Here is a 20,844-nt window from a genome sequence, read left to right as displayed (position 1 = left end):
GAAGCCCCACACGTGCACGCAGAAGCCCCACAGCGCGCACAGAAGCCCCACACATGCACGCAGAAACCCCACACGTGCATGCAGAAGCCCCACAGCGCGCGCAGAAGCCCCACACGTGCACGCAGAAGCCCCACAGCCCGCGCAGAAGCGGCTGCGTGCACAGAAGCCCCACAGCGCGCCCCAAACCCTGTGCCTGTGCACAAGCGCGCACACACGCGCCGAGGGCGCGCGCCAAGAGCCACGTGTGCACCACCGCAGGCGTGCACGTGCAAAAAGGCACGTGCAAGCGCAGCACGCGCCGGCGGCCGGGCACAAGACGCCACGTGCACGCTTTAACGCACGGGTACGCCCGCGCTGCCGTGTCTGCACCCCCGCCTGCAAAACTGGAGATACTGGGGGGGGTGGGGGGTATATTTTGGGGTGCCGCTGGCAGCGCGGTGCCCTCTGACGGCTGTGGATTTGCTTTTGGGGAGCGCGGGGGGGACAAAGCATCCCCCGCACGCCCCTTGTGGTCGACTTTAAATGTAAAACATTCAGAACCGGGGGCGGCTGCAGCGCGCGGCGCGGGGGTTATACACAACGACGGCGTTTATTTAAACATTTACTCCAAGAAGTATAAAAAAAAAACCACCCCACCCCATGAAGAAGAGTTACAGCACCAACCCAGGACCCTCCCGGCCGAAGGACCGAGTCCTTCCGACATCCTCGTGGCTTCCGACGATTTCCTTCCTCGAGCCTCCGCCTCCGCGCGCCCGCGGCCGGGACGGGGCGGCCGATGGGGGAGAAGTTTAATTCAGCCTAAAACTATTTTGCTGGCGGGCAGGATGAAGCAAAATGCTTTTTTTTTTTCCTTTCTTTTTTTTTTGAGGGTAAAAGTGGGGGTTTGGCGATTTCTCCACCACGGTTTATCGGAGCTGCGGCGTCCGCTCGTGCCACAACCCCCCCCAAAAAACCCTAAATATTGCTAAAAAAGCGGAATATTTGACTTTTCCGCCCAGCTGCTCTCCCTGTCCTGGATATTTTCTAACCCCCCCCACCCCGCCCCCCAAAAAAAACAACCCCAACCCCAAAGCAAATGAAAAAAAAACACCCCAAAAACTAAAAAAAAAATAACCAAACCCCCCCCTTTTTTTTTTTTAATTGTGAAACTCCCCGACCGGGCGCGAACGCGGCCCCCGAGCGCCCAGCGCGACCCCCCGGGGAGAGCGGAAAGGACTGTAAAAACAAAACAAAAAACAAAACACCACCAAAACCCCAAAAGAATTCAAAATAAAACCTAAAAAGTGAAGAATAAAAACAATAATAATTAAAAACAAATCCGAAATCACCCTTGGGTCGCGTGGGGGCAGAGCCGGGCTCTGCTCGAAAAGGCACCTCGTTTCTCCAGCACAGTGCACGGCGTCGCAGGAGGGATTTTGGGCCGATACCAGGCGGAAAGGATGAAGAATTACCGCCAGTTCGGGCTCCCCTCGTCATACCTGAGATCTCCCCGGGGGCGGGGGAGGGCTGCGACAGCAGGGAGGGGCGCCCCAAAACGATGCCGGGGACGGGTCTGGCCCTGGGGGGGCGGGGGGGATGCGGGATGGCGGCCCTCTCCCTGAATCCCTCCGGGGGAAGGGATGCTTGCGGGGGGGGACGGGGCACCCCCCACCCCCAAAAAAAACAAATACGAGAGCAAAATGGGGGGGGGGATTTGGGAAGAAAATGCCAAAAAATTGGAATAATGGGGGGAAAAAAACCAAAAGAGGCGTTTTGCAGCTGCTCTTCAGGTCCCCGGTTTGACCCCGAGCCAGCGGCCGGGAGTATTCGTGGCTGGGAAAAGGGGAAATAAAAAGCGATGCAGAAAAATACAAATAAAATTAAAATAATTAAAAAAAAAATATATATAGCACCCCCCACCCCGCCCCCCAGAATAAGCCTGGATGTGCCGAAAGATCCCGCCACGGTCGGGGGCCTCAAAAAGCCGTGGAGGGAGGGGGGCAGGGAATAACCCCCCCCCCACCCAAAGGCTTCGGAAATGGGAGAACGGGTCGTTCGAACCGCGGCTGGCTTGGGAAAGCGGGGGCTCGGGGGTGGGGGGGACACACACGCCGGGTCCCGGGGGCGGGGGGGGGACGGACCCCTCAGATGGTGCGGGGGTTGTACTCGGGCAGCTTGCGCAGCTTCTCCTTCTCGGCGTCGGTCTCGTCGCGGGCGATGAGGAGGGAGTGGGCGTAGCCCATGGCCACCTGCGCGCGGGGCAGAGGGGGGGAGGCTGAGGGCCGGGGGGGCCGCGCGCCCCCAGCCCCGCTGGTTCCCCCCCAGCTTTCATCCAGGGCTGTGACTGAGCACCCCATGCGTGTGATGAGCTGCGCACGGCCTCAGCCACTGTATTTCTTTCACGGGGGGCCTCACACCCTCCCTCCAGCATCCCATGGGTGTCATGAGCTGCATACAGCCTCAGCCACCGTATTTATTTAAGGGGGGGGGTACCCACGTGCCCTCCCTCCAGGGTCCCCCGCTCACCTGCTCCGTGTAGATCCCATCCAGCGTCTTCACCTCTTGGGCGGCCGTTGAGGATTTGGGCTTGTGGTCCCCGTAGCCCTGCCAAGTGCGCCCCATGGGGCGGGGGGAAGTCAGCAAAGGGGGGCGGGAAGCAGCCGGTCCCTCCCGCTAGCAGCTGGGGGTCGGTTTTGGGGTGTCAAGGGGGTGGGGGTCCCCAGTAAACCCTTCTTACCAGTTCCCCAAAGGTGGGCGAGGGACCCCAGCTGATGGTGCTCTCGTCCGCTGCCACGATGATGCTGCTCTTCCTGCAGCGGGGCGCAAGGCAGGGTGACCCCGTGTCCCCCCCAGCCACCCCCAGGCGGCTGCACCCCAAAAAACCAGGAAATTGGGGAGTATTTTGGGGGGGAGGGGGCAGGGTTTGGACTTACCCACAGGCCAGGCTGCGGATTTTCCAGCCGCAGAGGTCCTGCACGGCTTTGGGGTACATTGTGGACTCCCGCGAGGTGTTGGTGGCACCCCAAAAAAACAAACCGCCTGCAAACCCCGACACTGCCCGTCAAGCTACGGCACCCCCCGAGCACCCCCCAACCCCCCGCCCCCGCCCCAGACAGCAACGCATTTGCGTGAACGCCCCGAAAGCCCGACCTGTCTCGCTGACGGCGAAGGAGCACGTGTAGCCGGCGTAGATCTGCGCCGCCCCCCGCCCCGGGAAGTCGAAGAGCTTCACCAGCCGAGGCACCATCTCGTCCTTCTGCTCGGCGTGGCCCAGCCGCCCGTAGCCCCCGAACCCCCAGGAGAAAACGCGCTTCTGCGAGTCCAGGACGAGCTGGGGACGGAGAAATGCCCCACCCCACCATGAGCGGCTGAGCCCTGACCGGCTCGGTGCAGGGAAAGCTGCAGCAGCCACGATAAATGGCATCGATCGCCGTGTATTGCAAGGGCACCCTGCGAACCTCCGTCCTCAAACGCACCCTGCAAACCTGTCCTTAAACGCACCCTGCAAGTGTTTCTCCTGATATGCATGCTGCAAATATTGATCTTTAAATGCACGCTGCAAGTATTATATCCTTGCGCTCCAAATCCCGACCCTCTCACGCCCGCTCCAAATCCCGACCCTCTCACACCCGCTCCAAATCCCGACCCTCTCCCGCCCGCTCCAAATCCCGACCCTCTCACACCCGCTCCAAACCCCGACCCTCTCGCGCCCGCTCCAAATCCCGACCCTCTCACGCGCCCGCTCCAAATCCCGACCCTCTCACACCCGCTCCAAATCCCGACCCTCTCACGCGCCCGCTCCAAATCCCGACCCTCTCACACCCGCTCCAAATCCCGACCCTCTCACGCCCGCTCCAAATCCCGACCCTCTCACGCGCCCGCTCCAAATCCCGACCCTCTCACGCCCGCTCCAAATCCCGACCCTCTCACACCCGCTCCAAATCCCGACCCTCTCACGCGCCCGCTCCAAACCCCGACCCTCTCACACCCGCTCCAAACCCCGACCCTCTCGCGCCCGCTCCAAATCCCGACCCTCTCACGCGCCCGCTCCAAATCCCGACCCTCTCACGCGCCCGCTCCAAATCCCAACCCTCACGCGCCCGCTCCAAACCCCGACCCTCTCACACCCGCTCCAAATCCCGACCCTCTCACGCGCCCGCTCCAAATCCCGACCCTCTCACGCGCCCGCTCCAAATCCCGACCCTCTCACGCCCGCTCCAAATCCCGACCCTCTCACGCCCGCTCCAAATCCCGACCCTCTCACACCCGCTCCAAACCCCGACCCTCTCACGCCCGCTCCAAATCCCGACCCTCTCACGCGCCCGCTCCAAATCCCGACCCTCTCACGCCCGCTCCAAATCCCGACCCTCTCACGCCCGCTCCAAATCCCGACCCTCTCACACCCGCTCCAAACCCCGACCCTCTCACGCCCGCTCCAAATCCCGACCCTCTCACGCGCCCGCTCCAAATCCCGACCCTCTCACGCCCGCTCCAAACCCCGACCCTCTCACGCCCGCTCCAAATCCCGACCCTCTCACGCCCGCTCCAAATCCCGACCCTCTCACGCCCGCTCCAAATCCCGACCCTCTCACGTGCCCGCTCCAAACCCCGACCCTCTCACGCGCCCGCTCCAAACCCCGACCCTCTCCCGCCCGCTCCAAACCCCGACCCTCTCACACCCGCTCCAAATCCCGACCCTCTCACGCCCGCTCCAAATCCCGACCCTCTCACACCCGCTCCAAATCCCGACCCTCTCACGCGCCCGCTCCAAACCCCGACCCTCTCACACCCGCTCCAAATCCCGACCCTCTCACGCGCCCGCTCCAAATCCCGACCCTCACGCGCCCGCTCCAAATCCCGACCCTCTCACGCGCCCGCTCCAAATCCCGACCCTCTCACGCGCCCGCTCCAAATCCCGACCCTCTCACGCCCGCTCCAAATCCCGACCCTCTCACGCCCGCTCCAAACCCCGACCCTCTCACGCGCCCGCTCCAAATCCCGACCCTCTCACACCCGCTCCAAATCCCGACCCTCTCACGCGCCCGCTCCAAATCCCGACCCTCTCACGCCCGCTCCAAATCCCGACCCTCTCACGCCCGCTCCAAATCCCGACCCTCTCACACCCGCTCCAAATCCCGACCCTCTCACGCCCGCTCCAAACCCCGACCCTCTCACGCGCCCGCTCCAAATCCCGACCCTCTCGCGCCCGCTCCAAATCCCGACCCTCTCACGCGCCCGCTCCAAATCCCGACCCTCTCACGCCCGCTCCAAATCCCGACCCTCTCACACCCGCTCCAAATCCCGACCCTCTCACGCCCGCTCCAAATCCCGACCCTCTCACACCCGCTCCAAATCCCGACCCTCTCACGCGCCCGCTCCAAATCCCGACCCTCTCACACCCGCTCCAAATCCCGACCCTCTCACGCCCGCTCCAAATCCCGACCCTCTCACGCCCGCTCCAAATCCCGACCCTCTCCCGCCCGCTCCAAATCCCGACCCTCTCACACCCGCTCCAAATCCCGACCCTCTCACGCCCGCTCCAAATCCCGACCCTCTCACGCCCGCTCCAAATCCCGACCCTCTCACGCGCCCGCTCCAAACCCCGACCCTCTCACACCCGCTCCAAATCCCGACCCTCTCACGCGCCCGCTCCAAATCCCGACCCTCTCACGCGCCCGCTCCAAATCCCGACCCTCTCACGTGCCCGCTCCAAACCCCGACCCTCTCACGCCCGCTCCAAATCCCGACCCTCTCACGCCCGCTCCAAATCCCGACCCTCTCACACCCGCTCCAAATCCCGACCCTCTCACGCGCCCGCTCCAAATCCCGACCCTCTCACACCCGCTCCAAATCCCGACCCTCTCACGCCCGCTCCAAATCCCGACCCTCTCACGCCCGCTCCAAATCCCGACCCTCTCACACCCGCTCCAAATCCCGACCCTCTCCCGCCCGCTCCAAATCCCGACCCTCTCACACCCGCTCCAAATCCCGACCCTCTCACGCCCGCTCCAAATCCCGACCCTCTCACGCCCGCTCCAAATCCCGACCCTCTCACGCCCGCTCCAAATCCCGACCCTCTCGCGCCCGCTCCAAATCCCGACCCTCTCACACCCGCTCCAAACCCCGACCCTCTCACGCCCGCTCCAAATCCCGACCCTCTCACGCGCCCGCTCCAAATCCCGACCCTCTCACGCGCCCGCTCCAAATCCCGACCCTCTCACGCCCGCTCCAAATCCCGACCCTCTCACGCCCGCTCCAAATCCCGACCCTCTCACGCGCCCGCTCCAAATCCCGACCCTCTCACGCCCGCTCCAAATCCCGACCCTCTCACACCCGCTCCAAATCCCGACCCTCTCACGCGCCCGCTCCAAACCCCGACCCTCTCGCGCCCGCTCCAAATCCCGACCCTCTCACGCGCCCGCTCCAAATCCCGACCCTCTCACGCCCGCTCCAAATCCCGACCCTCTCACGCCCGCTCCAAATCCCGACCCTCTCACGCCCGCTCCAAATCCCGACCCTCTCACACCCGCTCCAAACCCCGACCCTCTCACGCCCGCTCCAAATCCCGACCCTCTCACGCCCGCTCCAAATCCCGACCCTCTCACGCCCGCTCCAAATCCCGACCCTCTCACGCCCGCTCCAAACCCCGACCCTCTCACGCGCCCGCTCCAAACCCCGACCCTCTCCCGCCCGCTCCAAACCCCGACCCTCTCACACCCGCTCCAAATCCCGACCCTCTCACGCCCGCTCCAAATCCCGACCCTCTCACACCCGCTCCAAATCCCGACCCTCTCACGCGCCCGCTCCAAACCCCGACCCTCTCACACCCGCTCCAAATCCCGACCCTCTCACGCGCCCGCTCCAAATCCCGACCCTCACGCGCCCGCTCCAAATCCCGACCCTCTCACGCGCCCGCTCCAAACCCCGACCCTCTCACGCCCGCTCCAAATCCCGACCCTCTCACGCGCCCGCTCCAAACCCCGACCCTCTCACGCCCGCTCCAAATCCCGACCCTCTCACGCGCCCGCTCCAAATCCCGACCCTCTCACGCCCGCTCCAAATCCCGACCCTCTCACGCGCCCGCTCCAAATCCCGACCCTCTCACGCGCCCGCTCCAAATCCCGACCCTCTCACGCCCGCTCCAAATCCCGACCCTCTCACGCCCGCTCCAAACCCCGACCCTCTCACGCGCCCGCTCCAAATCCCGACCCTCTCACACCCGCTCCAAATCCCGACCCTCTCACGCGCCCGCTCCAAATCCCGACCCTCTCACGCCTGCTCCAAATCCCGACCCTCTCACGTGCCCGCTCCAAATCCCGACCCTCTCACACCCGCTCCAAATCCCGACCCTCTCACGCCCGCTCCAAATCCCGACCCTCTCACGCCCGCTCCAAATCCCGACCCTCTCACGCGCCCGCTCCAAATCCCGACCCTCTCGCGCCCGCTCCAAATCCCGACCCTCTCACGCGCCCGCTCCAAATCCCGACCCTCTCACACCCGCTCCAAATCCCGACCCTCTCACGTGCCCGCTCCAAACCCCGACCCTCTCACACCCGCTCCAAATCCCGACCCTCTCACGCGCCCGCTCCAAATCCCGACCCTCTCACGCGCCCGCTCCAAATCCCGACCCTCTCACGTGCCCGCTCCAAATCCCGACCCTCTCACGCCCGCTCCAAATCCCGACCCTCTCACGCCCGCTCCAAATCCCGACCCTCTCACGCGCCCGCTCCAAACCCCGACCCTCTCACGCCCGCTCCAAATCCCGACCCTCTCACACCCGCTCCAAATCCCGACCCTCTCACGCGCCCGCTCCAAACCCCGACCCTCTCACACCCGCTCCAAATCCCGACCCTCTCACGCCCGCTCCAAATCCCGACCCTCTCACGCGCCCGCTCCAAACCCCGACCCTCTCACACCCGCTCCAAATCCCGACCCTCTCACGCGCCCGCTCCAAACCCCGACCCTCTCACACCCGCTCCAAATCCCGACCCTCTCACGCCCGCTCCAAATCCCGACCCTCTCGCGCCCGCTCCAAACCCCGACCCTCTCACACCCGCTCCAAATCCCGACCCTCTCACGCCCGCTCCAAACCCCGACCCTCTCACACCCGCTCCAAATCCCGACCCTCTCACACCCGCTCCAAATCCCGACCCTCTCACGCGCCCGCTCCAAATCCCGACCCTCTCACACCCGCTCCAAATCCCGACCCTCTCACGCCCGCTCCAAATCCCGACCCTCTCACGCCCGCTCCAAATCCCGACCCTCTCACACCCGCTCCAAATCCCGACCCTCTCCCGCCCGCTCCAAATCCCGACCCTCTCACACCCGCTCCAAATCCCGACCCTCTCACGCCCGCTCCAAATCCCGACCCTCTCACGCCCGCTCCAAATCCCGACCCTCTCACGCCCGCTCCAAATCCCGACCCTCTCACGCGCCCGCTCCAAATCCCGACCCTCTCACACCCGCTCCAAACCCCGACCCTCTCACGCCCGCTCCAAACCCCGACCCTCTCACGCGCCCGCTCCAAATCCCGACCCTCTCACGCCCGCTCCAAATCCCGACCCTCTCACGCCCGCTCCAAATCCCGACCCTCATCACGCCCGCTCCAAATCCCGACCCTCTCACGCGCCCGCTCCAAACCCCGACCCTCTCACGCCCGCTCCAAATCCCGACCCTCTCACGCCCGCTCCAAATCCCGACCCTCTCACGCCCGCTCCAAATCCCGACCCTCTCACACCCGCTCCAAATCCCGACCCTCTCACACCCGCTCCAAATCCCGACCCTCTCACGCGCCCGCTCCAAATCCCGACCCTCTCACGCGCCCGCTCCAAACCCCGACCCTCTCACGCCCGCTCCAAATCCCGACCCTCTCACGCGCCCGCTCCAAACCCCGACCCTCTCCCGCCCGCTCCAAATCCCGACCCTCTCACGTGCCCGCTCCAAACCCCGACCCTCTCCCGCCCGCTCCAAATCCCGACCCTCTCACGTGCCCGCTCCAAATCCCGACCCTCTCACGCCCGCTCCAAATCCCGACCCTCTCACGCCCGCTCCAAATCCCGACCCTCTCACACCCGCTCCAAATCCCGACCCTCTCACGCCCGCTCCAAATCCCGACCCTCTCACGCCCGCTCCAAATCCCGACCCTCTCACACCCGCTCCAAACCCCGACCCTCTCACGCCCGCTCCAAATCCCGACCCTCTCACGCCCGCTCCAAACCCCGACCCTCTCACGCCCGCTCCAAATCCCGACCCTCTCACGCCCGCTCCAAATCCCGACCCTCTCACGTGCCCGCTCCAAATCCCGACCCTCTCACGCCCGCTCCAAATCCCGACCCTCTCACGCCCGCTCCAAATCCCGACCCTCTCACACCCGCTCCAAATCCCGACCCTCTCACGCCCGCTCCAAATCCCGACCCTCTCACGCCCGCTCCAAATCCCGACCCTCTCACACCCGCTCCAAATCCCGACCCTCTCGCGCCCGCTCCAAATCCCGACCCTCTCACGCCCGCTCCAAATCCCGACCCTCTCGCGCCCGCTCCAAATCCCGACCCTCTCACGCCCGCTCCAAACCCCGACCCTCTCACGCCCGCTCCAAATCCCGACCCTCTCACACCCGCTCCAAATCCCGACCCTCTCACGCCCGCTCCAAACCCCGACCCTCTCACACCCGCTCCAAACCCCGACCCTCTCACGCCCGCTCCAAACCCCGACCCTCTCACGCCCGCTCCAAATCCCGACCCTCTCACGCGCCCGCTCCAAATCCCGACCCTCTCACGCGCCCGCTCCAAATCCCGACCCTCTCACACCCGCTCCAAATCCCGACCCTCTCACGCCCGCTCCAAACCCCGACCCTCTCACGCCCTCTCCAAATCCCGACCCTCTCACACCCGCTCCAAATCCCGGCCCTCTCACGCCCGCTCCAAATCCCGACCCTCTCACGCCCGCTCCAAATCCCGGCCCTCTCACACCCGCTCCAAATCCCGGCCCTCTCACGCCCGCTCCAAATCCCGACCCTCTCACGCCCGCTCCAAACCCCGACCCTCTCACGCCCGCTCCAAATCCCGACCCTCTCACGCCTGCTCCAAACCCCGACCCTCTCACACCCGCTCCAAATCCCGACCCTCTCACGCCCGCTCCAAATCCCGACCCTCTCACGCCCGCTCCAAATCCCAACCCTCTCACGCCCGCTCCAAATCCCGACCCTCTCACGCCCGCTCCAAATCCCGACCCTCTCACACCCGCTCCAAACCCCGACCCTCTCACGCCCGCTCCAAACCCCGACCCTCTCACGCCCGCTCCAAATCCCGACCCTCTCACACCCGCTCCAAATCCCGACCCTCTCACACCCGCTCCAAACCCCGACCCTCTCACGCGCCCGCTCCAAATCCCGACCCTCTCACGCCCGCTCCAAATCCCGACCCTCTCACGCCCGCTCCAAATCCCGACCCTCTCACACCCGCTCCAAATCCCGACCCTCTCACGCGCCCGCTCCAAACCGCGACCCTCTCACGCCCGCTCCAAACCCCGACCCTCTCACGCCCGCTCCAAATCCCGACCCTCTCACGCCCGCTCCAAACCCCGACCCTCTCACGCCCGCTCCAAATCCCGACCCTCTCACGTGCCCGCTCCAAATCCCGACCCTCTCACGCGCCCCCTCCAAACCCCGACCCTCTCACGCCCGCTCCAAATCCCGACCCTCTCACGCCCGCTCCAAATCCCGACCCTCTCACGCGCCCGCTCCAAACCCCGACCCTCTCACGCCCGCTCCAAATCCCGACCCTCTCACACCCGCTCCAAACCCCGACCCTCTCACGCCCGCTCCAAACCCCGACCCTCTCACGCCCGCTCCAAACCCCGACCCTCTCACACCCGCTCCAAATCCCGACCCTCTCACACCCGCTCCAAACCCCGACCCTCTCACGCCCGCTCCAAACCCCGACCCTCTCACGCCCGCTCCAAATCCCGACCCTCTCACACCCGCTCCAAACCCCGACCCTCTCACGCCCGCTCCAAATCCCGACCCTCTCACGCCCGCTCCAAACCCCGACCCTCTCACGCCCGCTCCAAATCCCGACCCTCTCACGCCCGCTCCAAACCCCGACCCTCTCACGCCCGCTCCAAATCCCGACCCTCTCACGCCCGCTCCAAACCCCGACCCTCTCACGCCCGCTCCAAACCCCGACCCTCTCACGCCTGCTCCAAATCCCGACCCTCTCGCGCCCGCTCCAAATCCCGACCCTCTCGCGCCCGCTCCAAATCCCGACCCTCTCACGCCCGCTCCAAATCCCGACCCTCTCCCGCCCGCTCCAAATCCCGACCCTCTCACACCCGCTCCAAATCCCGACCCTCTCACGCGCCCGCTCCAAATCCCGACCCTCTCGCGCCCGCTCCAAATCCCGACCCTCTCACGCCCGCTCCAAATCCCGACCCTCTCGCGCCCGCTCCAAATCCCGACCCTCTCCCGCCCGCTCCAAATCCCGACCCTCTCACACCCGCTCCAAATCCCGACCCTCTCACGCCTGCTCCAAATCCCGACCCTCTCACGCCCGCTCCAAATCCCGACCCTCTCGCGCCCGCTCCAAATCCCGACCCTCTCACGCCCACTCCAAATCCCGACCCTCTCGCGCCCGCTCCAAATCCCGACCCTCTCACGCCCGCTCCAAACCCCGACCCTCTCCCGCCCGCTCCAAATCCCGACCCTCTCACGCCCGCTCCAAATCCCGACCCTCTCGCGCCCGCTCCAAATCCCGACCCTCTCACGCCCACTCCAAATCCCGACCCTCTCGCGCCCGCTCCAAATCCCGACCCTCTCACGCCCGCTCCAAACCCCGACCCTCTCCCGCCCGCTCCAAACCCCGACCCTCTCACGCGCCCGCTCCAAATCCCGACCCTCTCACGCCCGCTCCAAATCCCGACCCTCTCACGCGCCCGCTCCAAATCCCGACCCTCTCACGCGCCCGCTCCAAATCCCGACCCTCTCACGCCCGCTCCAAATCCCGACCCTCTCACGCCCGCTCCAAATCCCGACCCTCTCCCGCCCGCTCCAAATCCCGACCCTCTCACACCCGCTCCAAATCCCGACCCTCTCACGCGCCCGCTCCAAATCCCGACCCTCTCGCGCCCGCTCCAAATCCCGACCCTCTCACGCCCGCTCCAAATCCCGACCCTCTCGCGCCCGCTCCAAATCCCGACCCTCTCCCGCCCGCTCCAAATCCCGACCCTCTCACACCCGCTCCAAATCCCGACCCTCTCACGCCTGCTCCAAATCCCGACCCTCTCACGCCCGCTCCAAATCCCGACCCTCTCGCGCCCGCTCCAAATCCCGACCCTCTCACGCCCACTCCAAATCCCGACCCTCTCGCGCCCGCTCCAAATCCCGACCCTCTCACACCCGCTCCAAATCCCGACCCTCTCACGCCCGCTCCAAATCCCGACCCTCTCGCGCCCGCTCCAAATCCCGACCCTCTCCCGCCCGCTCCAAATCCCGACCCTCTCACGCCCGCTCCAAACCCCGACCCTCTCACGCCCGCTCCAAATCCCGACCCTCTCACGCCCGCTCCAAACCCCGACCCTCTCACGCCTGCTCCAAATCCCGACCCTCTCCCGCCCGCTCCAAACCCCGACCCTCTCACGCGCCCGCTCCAAACCCCGACCCTCTCCCGCCCGCTCCAAATCCCGACCCTCTCACACCCGCTCCAAATCCCGACCCTCTCACGCCCGCTCCAAACCCCGACCCTCTCACGCCTGCTCCAAATCCCGACCCTCTCACGCGCCCGCTCCAAATCCCGACCCTCTCGCGCCCGCTCCAAATCCCGACCCTCTCACGCCTGCTCCAAATCCCGACCCTCTCACGCGCCCGCTCCAAATCCCGACCCTCTCACGCCTGCTCCAAATCCCGACCCTCTCCCGCCCGCTCCAAATCCCGACCCTCTCACGCGCCCGCTCCAAATCCCGACCCTCTCACGCGCCCGCTCCAAATCCCGACCCTCTCACGCCCGCTCCAAATCCCGACCCTCTCGCGCCCGCTCCAAATCCCGACCCTCTCACGCCTGCTCCAAATCCCGACCCTCTCACGCCCGCTCCAAATCCCGACCCTCTCACGCCTGCTCCAAATCCCGACCCTCTCGCGCCCGCTCCAAATCCCGACCCTCTCACACCCGCTCCAAATCCCGACCCTCTCACGCCCGCTCCAAACCCCGACCCCTACACGCCTGCAAATCCCCTCGGGGGCGCCGCGCCCGCAGCGCTGGGGGTCCCACGCCCCCCACCCCGTACCGTGTGGTTGGCCCCGCACGCCACGTCCCGCACCACCACGTTGGGGACGGGCAGGATCTGCCCGTCCTTGGTCTTCTCGATGAAGATGGCCACGCGGCGCGGCACCAGCTCGCAGTCGTACTCTATCCGCTGCGCCCGGGCGATGAACTTCCCGTCCGAATTATGCCCTGTGCGGTTGGCACCGGCGTGAAATCGGGGTGCCCCGAGGCTGCGCCCCGTCATTTCCAAGCCGGCTGCGCAAACCCCCTCTCCGCCTGCAGCCCCCTCTTTTACTTGCGGCTCCCACCCCGCTATGTTCGCTGGAGGTAAAGGGGAGGGATGCTTTGGTTGCCCAGATGGGGAAACTGAGGCAGGGAGCCTTTTTCCTCCCCCTCCAACCCTGTAACACACATAAAATTGTAGCAAAGCACCCCAAAAAAGCACCGTACCCAGCTGCCCGTACTCGGGGCACCCGAAGGAGTAGAGGTTGCCTTTGCAATCCATGATCATGCTGAATTCGGCCCCGCAGGCCAGTTTGGTGATGGGCTGCCCGTTGTACATGATCTGCAGGAAAAGCAGAAAACAGGGTAAAATAGAGAAAAAAGCCAAAAAAATAAATTAATTTCCCGAGGGGGGGAACCCCCAAAATCCTCAAATCTGGGGTTTTGTTTTAAATTCTTGCGCTTTATTTTCCCGCCGCAGCTGCAGATGAATCCCCGCCCCCGAGGGACGCTCTCGCAGCCCAAAGGGGTTTGGGCTCCGCTAGGGATTTTTCCTTTTTCCCAGTGAGAACCCCCCAAATCCGCCGTTTTCCCCCCCAAAACCGCGCGAGGCGGAGCAGAGGGAAGGAGCGGCGGTACCTGCGTAGGGCTGGGCACGGCGTCAGTCTGGTTCCCCAGCCCCAGCTGCCCCATTTTATTCTCCCCGAAGGCGAACACGGAGCCGCTCTCTACAACGCAAAAAAAAATAAATGTTTCGGGGCAAAAAACGGGCCGGTTTCGGCCAATTTGCCCCCAAAATGTGAGGGGTTCGGGGTTTTTTTCCCCCTCTCCCCCCCTCCCCGATACCTGTAAGCGCCAGCGTGTGGTTCCGGCCGCAGGCTGCCAGCACGATGGCTTCGCCCCCCAGCACCTCGATGAGCTTCGGGGCTTCCACCCGCTTCGTGTCGCCGTGCCCCAGCTGCCCTTTCTCATTGCGACCTGACCCCCCCCCCAAAAAAAAAAAACAACCCCCCAAAAATCCCTTTTTTTGCAGCAAAACGGGAGGACGAAGCCTCCCGGCGTCACGCCACGACGCACCCAGGGGGGGCTGGGTTTTTTGGGGGTGCTGCCCGCCCGCCCGCCCCCCAGCCGCTCACCCCAGCTCCAGAGCTTGCCCTCGGCGGTGATGAGCAGGCTGTGAGCGGCGCAGGGCCCCGACACCACGCTCCGCACCTGGATACCTGAGAGACACCCGTACCTGTGCGGCCCCCACAGGTTCTGGCCCAGATTACGATACGCAACTGTATTCCAAAAAAAAAAAAGGGAAAAAAAAGGAAAAAAAGAATGCAAGTGAAAAATGAATTAATAAAAAAAATTAATTAACTAGAAACGCGTTAAAAATAAGCAGGAAAACCACGGCAATTTAATATAAAGGGATAAAAAATAAGGGGCGGGTTCATTTCGCTTCGCAGGAGAGGCGGTGCTCGCCAAGTTCTGGCCCAGGTTACGACGCCCGACCGTAACGCCTCCCAAAATTAATGAATAAAAACATGAATTAAATAGAAAACGCATTAAAAAAACCAAGCGGGAAAATCTAACGCAATATAAAGGCGTGAGAAATACGCAGCGCCTTCGCTCTGCTTTGCCGGAGACCCGGCGCACCCCGAGTTCTGGCCCAGGTTATGCTACTGTAAAGCGAGCCCCCAAAAATATTAATTAATAAAAATAATAATTAAATATAAATGCATTAAAAATAAGCAGAAGGAATTCATTAAATATAAAGGCATTCAAAAACAGGCAACGCCTCTATTTTGCCTTGCAGGAGACCCCGCGCGCCCCGCGCCCCCGACGGCAACGCGCAGCTGGTTTAAAGCAACCCCAAATATTAATTTTAAAAAAATATTAAATATAAATGCATAAAAATAAGCCCCCCCCCCGAATTAATTACAACGTTAAAGGCATAAACAGGGGGAGGCGTCGCCCTGCGGCCCCCCGCCCCTCACCTTGCTGCTTAGGCACTTCTTTGCGGCCGATCAAGTCCCAGTTGGTGGCTCCGAAGATGAGGAGCTGCCCCCGGCACTTGGCGCCCTCGAGCTTCTGCAAGGGGCCGCGACGCCGTCAGTGACTGGGGCGCGGGGGGCATCGGGGCGCGGGGGGGCATTGGGGGCGTGGGGGGGCATTGGGGGCATGGGGGGCATCGGGGCGCGGGGGGGCATTGGGGGCGTGGGGGGCATCGGGGGTGTGGGGGGCATCGGGGCGCGGGGGGCATCGGGGGCGTGGGGGGCATCGGGGTGTGGGGGGGCATCGGGGGCGTGGGGGGCATCGGGGCGCGGGGGGCATCGGGGGCGTGGGGGGGCATCGGGGGCGTGGGGGGCATCGGGGCGCGGGGGGCATCGGGGCGCGGGGGGCATCGGGGGCGTGGGGGGGCATTGGGGGCGTGGGGGGGCATCGGGGGTGTGGGGGGCATCGGGGCGTGGGGGGCATCGGGGGTGTGGGGGGCATCGGGGCGTGGGGGGGCATCGGGGGTGTGGGGGGCATCGGGGCGCGGGGGGCATCGGGGGCGTGGGGGGCATCGGGGCGTGGGGGGCATTGGGGGCGTGGGGGGGCATCGGGGGAGTGGGGGGCATCGGGGGAGCAGGGGGCATCAGGGGCGTGGGGGGCATCAGGGGCGTGGGGGGCATTGGGAGCGCGGGGGGCATCGGGGCGCGGGGGGACACCGGGGGCGCGGGGGGACACGGGGGGCGTGGGGGGACACCGGGGCGCGGGGGGACACCGGGGGCGCGGGGGGACACCGGGGGCATGGGGGGACACCGGGGGCGCGGGGGGACACCGGGGGCATGGGGGGACACCGGGGGCGTGGGGGGACACCGGGGCGCGGGGGGGACACCGGGGGCGCGGGGGGACACCGGGGGCGCGGGGGGACACCGGGGGCATGGGGGGACACCGGGGCGCGGGGGGACACCGGGGGCGCGGGGGGACACCGGGGGCGTGGGGGGACACCGGGGGCGCGGGGGGACACCGGGGCGCGGGGGGACACCGGGGGCGCGGGGGGACACGGGGGGCATGGGGGGACACCGGGGCGCGGGGGGACACCGGGGGCGTGGGGGGACACCGGGGGCGCGGGGGGACACCGGGGCGCGGGGGGACACCGGGGGCGTGGGGGGACACCGGGGGCGCGGGGGGGACACCGGGGGCGTGGGGGGACACCGGGGGCGCGGGGGGACACCGGGGGCGCGGGGGGACACCGGGGCGCGGGGGGACACCGGGGGGCGCGGGGGGACACGGGGGGCATGGGGGGACACCGGGGCGCGGGGGGACACCGGGGGCGTGGGGGGACACCGGGGGCGCGGGGGGACACCGGGGCGCGGGGGGACACCGGGGGCGTGGGGGGACACCGGGGGCGCGGGGGGACACCGGGGCGCGGGGGGACACCGGGGGCGTGGGGGGACACCGGGGGCGCGGGGGGACACCGGGGACACGGGGGGACACCGGGGCGCGGGGGGACACCGGGGCGCGGGGGGACACCGGGGGCGCGGGGGGACACCGGGGGCGCGGGGGGCATCGGGGCGCGGGGGGACACCGGGGCGCGGGGGGGCATTGGGGGCGTGGGGGGACACCGGGGACGGGGGGGACGGGGGGGGACATCGTGCAGTATCAGCCCACCCCCAGCCGCCCCCCGCAGGGCCCCGCCCCCCCAGCGGGTGCCCCCAGGGCCCCGAGGCAAAGCCCCCCCTTGCAGAGCCAAACTGGGGGGCCTCTGCTCTTGGGCCCCCCAAAATGCACCAGTCGGGGGGGGGTCTGGAAACGGGGGGCAGGAGGGGCGTGGGGTGCAGCCGGCTGCACGGGGGTGACACCTTTGGGAGGCAGTGCAGGAGCACCGTTATGGGGCGCAATTTGGGGGGTGCAATTTTGGGGGTACATCTGGGGGGGGCCGGGGCCGTGCTGCGAAGGGGTGCATTAAGGGGGTGCAATGATGGGGTGTTTTGGGGGGTGTTGGGGCATTAATGGGGTGCGTTAAGGGGTGCAATGGGGGGGTGACGGGGGTCACTAAGGGGTGCAACGAGGGGGTGCATTAAGGGATACATCGGGGGCTGCAAACGGGGGGTGTAAAAGGGGGGTTGCATTAGGGGGTGCAATGGGGGGGTGCAACTGGGGGCGCAACAGAGGGGTGCAATGTGGGGTGCTATGGGGGGGTGCGACTGGGAGGCGCAAGGGGGGGTGGCATGGGGAAGTACATTGGGGGGGCAGTGGGGGGGTGCAGGGGGGTGTCTAATGGGTGTGTGTTAGTGGGTGCATTAGGGGTGCATTGGGGTGCAGGGGGGTGTAACAGGGGGTGTTAGTGGGTGCATTGGGGGGTGCAGTGGGGTGCAGGGGGGTGTAAGTGGGTGCATTAGGGGGTGCATTAGGGGGTGCATTGGGGTGCAGGGGGGTGTAACAGGGGTGTTAGTGGGTGCATTGGGGGTGCATTGGGGTGCAGGGGGGTGTCTAATGGGTGTGTGTTAGTGGGTGCATTAGGGGGTGCATTGGGGGTGCAGGGGGGTGTAACGGGGGGTGTAAGGGGGGTGTTAGTGGGTGCATTAGTGGGTGCATTGGGGTGCAGGGGGGTATAATGGGGGGGTGTAAGTGGGTACATTAGGGGGTGCATTAGGGGGTGCAGGGGGGTGTAACGGGGGGTGTTAGTGGTGCATTGGGGGTGCATTGGGGTGCAGAGGGCTGTAAGGGGGGTGTTAGTGGGTGCATTAGGGGGTGCAGGGGGGTGTAACGGGGGTGTAACGGGGGGCGTTAGTGGGTGCATTGGGGGTGCATTAGGGTGCAGGGGGTGTAACGGGGGTGTTAGTGGGTGCATTAGGGGGTACATTAGGGGGTGCAGGGGGGTGTAACGGGGGGGTGTAAGTGGGTACATTAGGGGGTGCATTGGGGTGCAGGGGGGTGTAATGGGGGTGTTAGTGGGTGCATTAGGGGGTGCATTAGGGGGTGCATTGGGGTGCACGGGGGTGTAACGGGGGGTGTTAGTGGGTGCATTAGGGGGTGCAGGGGGGTATAATGGGAGGGTGTTAGTGGGTGCATTAGGGGGTGCATTAGGGGGTGCAGGGGGGTGTAACGGGGGGGTGTTAGTGGGTGCATTAGGGGGTGCATTAGGGGGTGCAGGGGGGTGTAACGGGGGTGTTAGTGGGTGCATCGGGGGGTGCGATGCGGGGGTGCCAGGGGGAAACGCAAAGGGGCTGCCAAGCAGGGGGGCAAAGGGGCGGAGTGAAGAGGGGGAGCAGAGACGGTGGGCTGGGGGTGCGTCCGGGGGCGGGGGGGGGGGGGGGGCAGGGGTCGGGGGGGGGGGGCCGCCCTCCCGCCGCCCCGCTCACGATGCGCTCCTTGCTGTGCTCGGGCTCGCAGATGACCGCGCTCTGTCCTCTGGCCGCGCCGCCCCCGGCCCCGGCGGCCCCTCCGCCCGCCGCCCCGCCGGGCCTGCCGGGCCGCCTCCCGCCGGGGCTCCCGTCCCGCCGCCGCCGCTCCCGCGGCGCCTCGTCCTCGCTGCTGCCGCCGCTGCTGCCGCCGCCGCCGCCGCCGCCGCCGCCGCCGCGCTCGGGCCGCGCCCGCCGCCTCCCGCCCGCCGCGCCGGGCCGCCGCCGCCCCGCCGCCGCCGCCGCCGCCGCCCCGTTGCCCGCGGCCGCTTCCCAGGGCGGCCCCGCCGCTTTCCTCCGGGGCATGGCGCCTGCGGGCAGGGCCGCGCCGCCGTCAGCCGCCCGCCGCGGGGCACAACGGGGGGGAGCGGGGGGATCCCCCCGCCCGCGGCGCGTGGGGAAAGTGTAACCGGGGGGGACTGGGGGGGCGGGGGGGGAGGGGCGGGGGTGCAAGGGGGGTGCAAGGGGGGGGCGCAAGGGGGGGAGGGATGGGGTGCAAAGGGGGGTGCAAGGGGGGGCGCAAGGGGGGGTGCAAAGAGGGGTTGCAAGAATGGGGGTGCAAAGGGGGGGAGGGATGGGGGTGCAAAAGGGGGGTGTGCAAAGGGGGGTTGCAAAGCGGGGGTTGCAAAAGGGGGGGCGCAAACGGGGGTTGCAAAGGGGCGACTTGCAAAAGGGGGGGTGCAAAGAGGGGGTGCAAAAGTGGGGGTGCAAGGGGATTTGCAAAGGGGTGCAAAAGTGGGTTTCAAAAGGGGGGTGCAATGGGGGGTTGCAAAGGGGGGTTTGCAAAGGAGGGGTTACAGAAGGGGGTTTGTAAAAGGGGGGTGCAAAAGGGGGGTTACAAAAGTGAGTTTGCGAAGGGGGGTTTGCGAAATGGGGGTTGCAAAGGGGGGGTTGCAAAGGGGGGGTGAAAAGGCGATTTGCAAAGGACGGTTGTAAAGGGGGGTCTGCAAAGGGGGGGTTACAAAAGTGGGTTTGCAAAGGGGGGTGCAAAGACGCGGTTTGAGAAACGGGGGGGTTGGAAAGGGGCGATTTGCGGGGGGGGAATTTGCACGTGGGGGTGCAAAAGTCGGGTTTGGGGGTGCTCGGGGGGAGTGCGGGGAGACTGTTTGTAAAGGGGCGATTTGCGGGGGGGCGGTGCAAAGGGGGGGTGCAAAGGGGGGGGTTGCAAAGGGGGGGTGCGGAAGAGGAATTCACAAACCGTGGGGGGGTTGAACGGCAGGAAAACGGCCCGGAGACAAAAAGCCCGCCTCCCCCCCCGCAAGGGAAGTGCGGGGAGCTGTGCAGCGGGGGGGGGCACACGCGGGATCCCCCCTCCCTTCTCACCCCAACCCCTCCCCGCACCCCCACACCTGCTCTCGGGGGGGCCCCGCTTGCGCTCCTGCCGCCTCTGGCCTTTTTAATTTGCTTGTTTTAGGGGGGCTTTTTTTCCTTGGGGGGGGGGGGGGGGAGGGAGATGATGTTGGGGGGGGCGAAAGGGGGGGGTTGCAAAAAATAATCCCAGCCCCCTGCGCGGCCGGGGCCGCCCCCCCCGTCCCCATCATCCCTCTCCCTCCGTCTGCCCCCCCCCCCCTTTTTTTTTTAATTTCCCCTTTATTATTGCTGGTGAACAATGGGATCTCTGTCTGGCCCCATTAAACCACGTGGATCCGCCTGCCTTCTCTCGCTCTCTTTTTTTTTTTTAAAGGCTTTTTAAGCCCCCCCCCCCCATCCCTTTTCCCCTCCTCCTCCTCCCCCCCAGTTCCCTGCCTCCCCCCCCCCAGTTGCAAACCTGATTTTAGGGCGAAGGGTGCAGCATAAAGAAAGCAACAACTCGGGGCCTTTGCAATATTTTTGGTGGTGTTTCCTGTTGCAGAAAAAAGGAGGTAATTTTTTTTTTTCCCTTTCCTCCCTTAGCGCCCACCCACCAGATGCACTTAAAATGTAAATATGAGCCGCCAGAACAAATGCTACAATACAAAACAGAAACACATGTATGGGCAGGAAAGGGAAAAAAAAAATCATCCTGCTTTGGAGAG

General features: G+C 65.8%; 1 protein-coding gene across 1 annotated transcript; it reads right to left on the bottom strand.

Moving 5' to 3' along the window:
* Positions 1 to 1,483: 1,483 nt before the first annotated feature.
* RCC2 (regulator of chromosome condensation 2) lies at positions 1,484 to 20,844 on the bottom strand. The gene is made up of 13 exons (XM_064470541.1): positions 20,598 to 20,844; positions 18,791 to 19,140; positions 15,437 to 15,530; positions 14,591 to 14,734; positions 14,301 to 14,432; positions 14,094 to 14,182; positions 13,683 to 13,797; positions 13,255 to 13,421; positions 3,130 to 3,310; positions 2,913 to 3,018; positions 2,717 to 2,789; positions 2,506 to 2,583; positions 1,484 to 2,228 (listed from the first exon to the last, which is right to left on the bottom strand). Exons 2-13 carry the CDS (start codon positions 19,133 to 19,135, stop codon positions 2,124 to 2,126), a joined length of 1,629 nt encoding a protein of 542 aa, XP_064326611.1. The 5' UTR covers positions 19,136 to 19,140; positions 20,598 to 20,844; the 3' UTR covers positions 1,484 to 2,123.

Source organism: Phalacrocorax carbo, chromosome 20 (genome assembly GCF_963921805.1).
Source record: "Phalacrocorax carbo chromosome 20, bPhaCar2.1, whole genome shotgun sequence".
In the NCBI taxonomy this organism is placed as follows: domain Eukaryota; kingdom Metazoa; phylum Chordata; class Aves; order Suliformes; family Phalacrocoracidae; genus Phalacrocorax; species Phalacrocorax carbo.
This window is presented reverse-complemented; position numbering and strand designations above follow the sequence as displayed.